Source organism: Myotis brandtii, unplaced genomic scaffold (genome assembly GCF_000412655.1).
Source record: "Myotis brandtii unplaced genomic scaffold, ASM41265v1 scaffold577, whole genome shotgun sequence".
NCBI lineage: Eukaryota > Metazoa > Chordata > Mammalia > Chiroptera > Vespertilionidae > Myotis > Myotis brandtii.
Genome location: NW_005370161.1, coordinates 781,847 through 788,201, shown reverse-complemented (window position 1 = coordinate 788,201; position 6,355 = coordinate 781,847). Strand labels below are relative to the sequence as shown.

Genomic DNA, 6,355 nt, shown 5'->3' with positions numbered 1-6,355 from the left:
TCTCGGATTCGCGTAGTAGTCTCCGCCAGGTCTCGAGACGCCCTAACGGGCAGGAGTGTCTTAGAAACGCGCCGCGTCCCTCACTGTCCACCCACAGGACCCCAACAACCTGGGAGCCTGGCGTGGCGGTCCTTCTCGGATTCGCGTTGTAGTCTCCGCCAGGTCTCGAGACGCCCTAACGGGCAGGAGTGTCTTAGAAACGCGCCGCGTCCCTCACTGTCCACCCACAGCCGGACCCCAACAGAAAGTGGAGGGCTGGCGGGTAGTGAAGGGAAGGGCGCTCTCACCGCATCGTGTGTCCTCATGCTCGTGGACAGCCAATGTGTGGCACCCCTGTACACCTGTGCACAGCTGCACCTGTTGCGGCTCCACCTCGCCACGGCTCAGGCTTCCTGGAGGACTTCTAGGACCTGTGACTTCCTTGCAGTCCTGGGAGACACAGGCTCGTTTCCTAGGGCTCAAGGCTGCTTCCGTCCGTTTAAAACTACATGCAGGTTTTCATTTTACTTGGAATTCTGCAGTATTATTTAAATATAAAAAGGTTTCCGTTTGGTGTTCCAGGAGACCTTTTACATTGTGGAATACTACCTCCCGCTGACCTACTGTTTATTCCTGGGGTCCAGAAGTTCCTGTTCTTTTTTGTTCTTTTTAATATATTTTTATTGATTTAAGAGAGAAAGGGAGAGGGAGAGGGAGAGAGAAACATCAATGAGAGAGAATCATTGATTTCCTGCCCCCTGCACATCCCCTACTGGGGATCAAGCCCGCAACCCGGACATGTGCCCTTGACCCGAATCCAACCTGGGACCCTTCAGTTCGCATGCTGACACTCTATCCACTGAGCCAAACCAGCTACGCCAGAAGCTCGTGTTCTTGCTTCCTTGCTGTTTGGGCCCAGGTGAAGTTGATGGAGGTGCATGGAGCGCCCACAATGCTGGATTCCTAGAGAAGCTACAGACATCCTGCCGAGCCTCCTGGGGCAGTGCTGTATCCTAGGGTTGTGGATGATGCCCAAGTGAACACACTGGTCCTGGATTCATGTGTTTCCAGGCTTGCATTTATTACTTCCCTTCTGCCAAGGTTTTCACAGAAATGCCTTCTGGTACTCACTGTTTTGGGGCATGTGGGGATTACAGCACATGCTGAATAGACCTGGGCTCCAGAGTTAGAGTGGAGCAGGCTTGGGCATGTTGGCTGTGACTCCGGCCCCACCCCATTCTGGCTGTTGGAAGTGACCTGCTCTGTCAGGAATGAAGGACTGAGAGCCTGTACAGTGCCAGCTAGTATAAGGAGAGCCACATGAAGTTGCTGTGTTCGAGGTCAGATATGGCCAAACCGTGGGGATTTCATATGGGCTAGATAGTAGGAGGTATTCATTGTTAGTTCCTTCCCTTGAGGAAACCACAGGGCCACTACATTAAAGAAACCATTCAGAGCACAGTGATTGGTGTGAGGCAGTGACAGGGACAGCAGTGTCTAATGGCAGGATGACAGGCATAGGACAGAGTGGCCCAATTCAGGCTTCCTGTGAAGGTGAAACTACTGACTAGGATTTGAATAGGGAGATCTGTGGCCTGTTTTTTGCTCCCTTTGCTTGTGCCTGTCACACACAGGAGATGAAAGTGAGCCTAAGTTTTAACATTATTCCTGAGCTTGCCATGGTTTGCAGATGTGAGTACTAGTAAATGTGCTTGAAGGAGCATTGAGGGTGGTGATTAAGCTCATCTGGAGAAGAAACAATACGCCTCTTGTTGGGCAAACAGGCCAGAAACAAGGACTGTGATGCAGGAAGGCAATTTGGATGGAGTGTGGCATAAAACAAATGAATTAAAATGAAATTAAATAGATGAGGCTGGTTCTGAAGGCATTGTCTGTCCTTGACAGACAGCTTTTCTCACATGAATGGCTTGTGTAATTTCCTGTGTCCATGGACTTGTGGACAAACATTTGTTAAATGTATTTGCTTTTATGACCACAGTTGTCATTTGAAGGAACAGATGTCCCCCTGTGAAAAACTGATGTTAGATCTTATACCTTTTGAATAAGGTGTTAGTGGGAGAGGGTGTGTGAGCAGAGTCTGAAACCCCCAGACTTGAGGGACAGAATGAGCTGGGTTGTGCCTTAGGATGGGCGACATTCTGTGGAGTCCCTGGTGCTTTGGTGAGCTGTGTCATGAAAACTAGAACATCTGATTTCATAAAGGAGGATGTTAGATTGACCTGGCTTAATTAATTATTTGCTATTTCTGTACCTGGTTTCAGAATCCATGGCTAGAAAATTTTGGCTAGGCTATATATTTTCTTGATTGGGGGGAAAATGGGGGCAAAAGGGAGAGATTTAGCTTTTACATGGTTTTAAACCTTAAACATGCCTTGATTGAGCTATCAGTTTTTTAAATAGATGTACTTTTTAAAATATTATTTTTCTGTAAATTTCCAGTGGCTAGAAAAGCTATTCTGTCACTCGGCTGTCTTGCTTTCTTTTGTCTGTACACAGGCATAATTAACAGTCTTCAATCTAGACTCTTTGGATATAATTCTGAGCTTAGATCCTGGCATCATAGGTATTAATGAAGGCAGTGTGTGGGGGACAGAGATCTGTTGGTTAACGTGAATCTGGCCAGGTGTGGCCAAGTGGACTGAGCCAGCCCCAGAGCCTCATGTTCCCCACAAGCCTGCTGACTTTGTGGTTCTGTTACATTTTTCTCACTTACCTTTGTCTTTACTACTTCTCTACATTTTTGCACAGCTTGCTCACTTCCGACAGAGAAAAACAAAAGGTGACTGTGCGCATTCGAAGAAAAAGACGGCGAAGAGGAAGAGCTCGACTGTCGATGCGCCTGTCCAGGAGGAGAGTCCGGTAGCCAACGAGGACAGTGGATTCCTGGGAGGAGGGGACGTTTGCAAAGCCACCTTATGCAGTGACACCCCTGATGGGGCAGCAGCAGCTCAGGTAAATTTTCTCAGCATTATGTTTTTATATTTTGCTCATCTTTTAGTTATTGTTAGTGTAACTTACAAAAGGTGGTCTTCGGTTTGTTTTTGCCTCTCAAATGTGGGGAAAGAGGGTTTTATTTTAGTTTACAAAAAGGGGGAGTATATTTTTGTGGTTTTGCTCCTAATGTTTTATCTTTGTATGATTGTGAGAAATTTTGGATTGACTGTTTGAAGGCAGTGCCAGTATTGGTGCTTGCTTTGGTGATGGAAGTTTTATAAGTATGAGTTCATCGGGTGTGGCTATGTGCATCATCCCCTCTAACAGGTGTTTTCTTTGGATACTTAAACTATAATACTCCTTCACCTACTTTCAAATCCATCTACTTGTCATTCTTTGTCCTTTCCCTTCTTGCTGAACGTGGGAAGAGGAGGGAAGGGGGTGAAGGTGTGGAAATGTGGTATTGCTGGAGGAGGCACCACATTCTGTTGCTCAAGGTCCTGAGAGCTGCAAAGGTCAGGTGTAGCAGGTGAGTGGAAGTGGACTTGGGCATTGAGAGTACTGAGGATACTGGCCCTGAGTAGCTTCCCTAGGGCCTCCCGATCAACCATAAGTGGGCTCTCCTTGGAGCTTCTTCCTATATGCCTTATAAATAAGGGGGCCTTGAATTGTGAGTATTCCTTACTGTGTGCAACAGGGCAGGTGCAGATTTAGGTGTTTGCTAGAATGAGCTGGAAAACTGGAAGCTGAGGGCAGAATTTGACTCAAAATAATGATGTATCTGGCATGCCTTATGGCAGCGGTTCTCAACCTGTGGGTCACGACCCCTTTGGCAGTCAAACGACCCTTTCACAGGGGTCGCCTAAGACCATCCTGCATATCAGATATTTACATTACGATTCATAACAGTAGCAACATTACAGTTATGAAGTAGCAACGAAAATAATTTTATGGTTGGGTCACAACATGAGGAATTGTATTTAAAGGGCCAGAAGGTTGAGAACCACTGCCTTATGGGAAAAAATGATTATCACCTATACCAGCTACAAATACACTACCTACAAATCTGGAATTTTGCTTCTTTTTTACAGCAGCATAGTATTCCATTGTGTAGATGTACCACAGTTTTCTAATCCATTCATCTGCTAATGGGCACTTAGGCTGTTTCCAAATCTTAGCTATTGTAAATTGTGCTGCTATGAACATAGGATGCATATATCCTTTCTGATTGGTGTTTCTGATTTCTTGGGATATATTCCTAGAAGTAGTAGTACTGGGTCAAATGGGAGTTCCATTTTTAATTTTTTGAGGAAACGCCATACTGTTTTCCACAGTGGCTGACCCAGTCTGCATTCTCACCAGCAGTGCAAGAAGGTTCCTTTTTCTCCTCATCCTCTCCAGCACTTGTTGTTTGTTGATTTGTTGATGATACCCATTTTGACAGGTGTGAGATGGTACCGCATTGTAGTTTTGATTTGCATCTCTTGGATTAGTGACGACTTTGAGCATGTTTTCATATGTCTCTTGGCCTTCTGTAGGTCCACTTTCGAAAAGTGTCTATTTAGGTTCTTTGCCCATTTTTTGATTGGATTGTTTATTTTCCTTTTGTTAAGTTCCCGGTAAATTTTGGGGATTAAACCCTTATCAGAGATAACATTGGTAAATATGTTCTCCCATGCAGTGGGCTTTCTTGTTGTTTTGTTGATGGTTTCTTTTGCTGTGCAGAAGCTTTTTATTTATTTTTATTTTTTAAATATTTTTTTATTGATTTTCTGACTTGTAGCATATGCCTTTTTCCCGGTTACCTTTGCAATTATTACGGACTGAACTGGGTAACAAACAGTTGCTCCTAAAGTGACCAGTCCCAATGGATAAGCAATTTTCTTAAATCCAGAACCTTTTCTTGCAGAAACCAACCCTGCTAATCCTGAAACTGTAATCATTCCAATTTTCGGAAGAAAATCTCGTGGTGGATTCTTCAGATAAACATATGCATCTTTTCAAATTGAACTGTATCCATTATCCCATTTTTCACAAAGACATAAATACCCTTGCACCAGCCAATATAACGACCAGTTGTAGTGCGGATGGAGGCAAAGCCCATTTGTAAATTACCAGGCTGCTCTTCAACATATTTAGATTGAAAGGGTGGTGAAGTATATAGGGGGAACTGTATTCCTCTTTATGTAAACTGTCTTTCTTTTCTGGCTGTTTTCTACATTTTTCTTTTAATTTTTCAGCAGTGTGGAAGTGATGTGTACAGGGACATGGAATGTGTCTATGTGTATGGTATTAATTCTACTTGAGGTTCTTTCCACTTTTTAGAGCTCTGACTTGAAATGTGTCATTATTTTTGGAAAATTCTTTGTCTTTGTTTCTTCAAATATTTCTTCTGTCCCTTACGGCCACCATCTGTGACCCTGTCACACCCACCTTTTTAGATGGAGAGCCCCTCTATACCTCTTAATCTCTAGTTTCTGACTAATTACATCAGGCAAAGACTCAAAGCTTCCAGAGAACACCTCTGCCTACAGACTGATAGGATTCCGACTTGAATTGCCCCCCAAGCAATCCTCCTCAGGTGTGGTGAGAGTTTTTTTTTTTCAACAGGGTGGGGCAGTTGCTTCTGCCTGGAGATTAATTTTTTTAATTCTCTTAAGTAGCCTCAGGGCATGGTGTTTTCCATAGGGTGTTTCAACTGTCTTCCCCCAAGGAAGGCAAATGTCTATGTGGGAAAGATGTCCTCTGCTGAATGAGGGAATGACTCAGCCCAGGAAACTTGGGGTGTCTGCCTTCTGAGCTCTATCCCCTAAGGTCCCAGTCCTGGCTTCTGCTCTCACAGCTCCAGTCCACTTCACCCTCCCTCTGCCAGAGCACAAGGTGGGTGGCTCCATAGGGAATTTTGTGCATTGGCTCTTTAAGAGGGTGTCTGAATTTTCAGCTGTCACTCCCTGGCAGACAGCACCACGCTGCTTTTCACAGCCAGATGTTATGTGGGTACCCTTCTCAGTTTTGATGCTTTCTGCTGAGGGGCCCAACATGGGGATTAGATCCCAGAGTTCTCAGTGGCAAACTCCCACAGCTGAGATATCTCTCCGGGATTTCAGTTGCTGTCGGTGGGCACCCAGCCGCCCTTTTGCACCTCTGCCCCTCCTACCAGTCTCTATGCCAGTGGTTCTCAACCTTCCTAATTCCGCGACCCTTTATTTTTTTATTTTTTTTATATTTTATTGATTTTTTACAGAGAGGAAGGGAGAGAGATAGAGAGTTAGAAACATCGATGAGAGAGAAACATCGATCAGCTGCCTCCTGCACATCTCCTATTGGGGATGTGCCCGCAACCCAGGTACATGCCCTTGACCGGAATCGAACCTGGGACCTTTCAGTCCGCAGGCCGACGCTCTATCCACTGAGCCAAACC

The 6,355-nt window shown here is 45.1% G+C and overlaps 1 protein-coding gene across 3 annotated transcripts in view; it reads left to right on the top strand.

The window, feature by feature from the left end:
* PCNT (pericentrin) overlaps positions 1-6,355 on the top strand; it is a 105,988-nt gene that overhangs the window by 19,672 nt on the left and 79,961 nt on the right. For all 3 annotated transcript variants that reach the window (XM_014549962.1, XM_014549961.1, XM_014549963.1), the window contains exon 2: positions 2,749-2,952. In XM_014549962.1, coding sequence (XP_014405448.1) covers positions 2,749-2,952 — 204 coding nt within the window. The remainder of the gene's footprint in view (positions 1-2,748; positions 2,953-6,355) is intronic.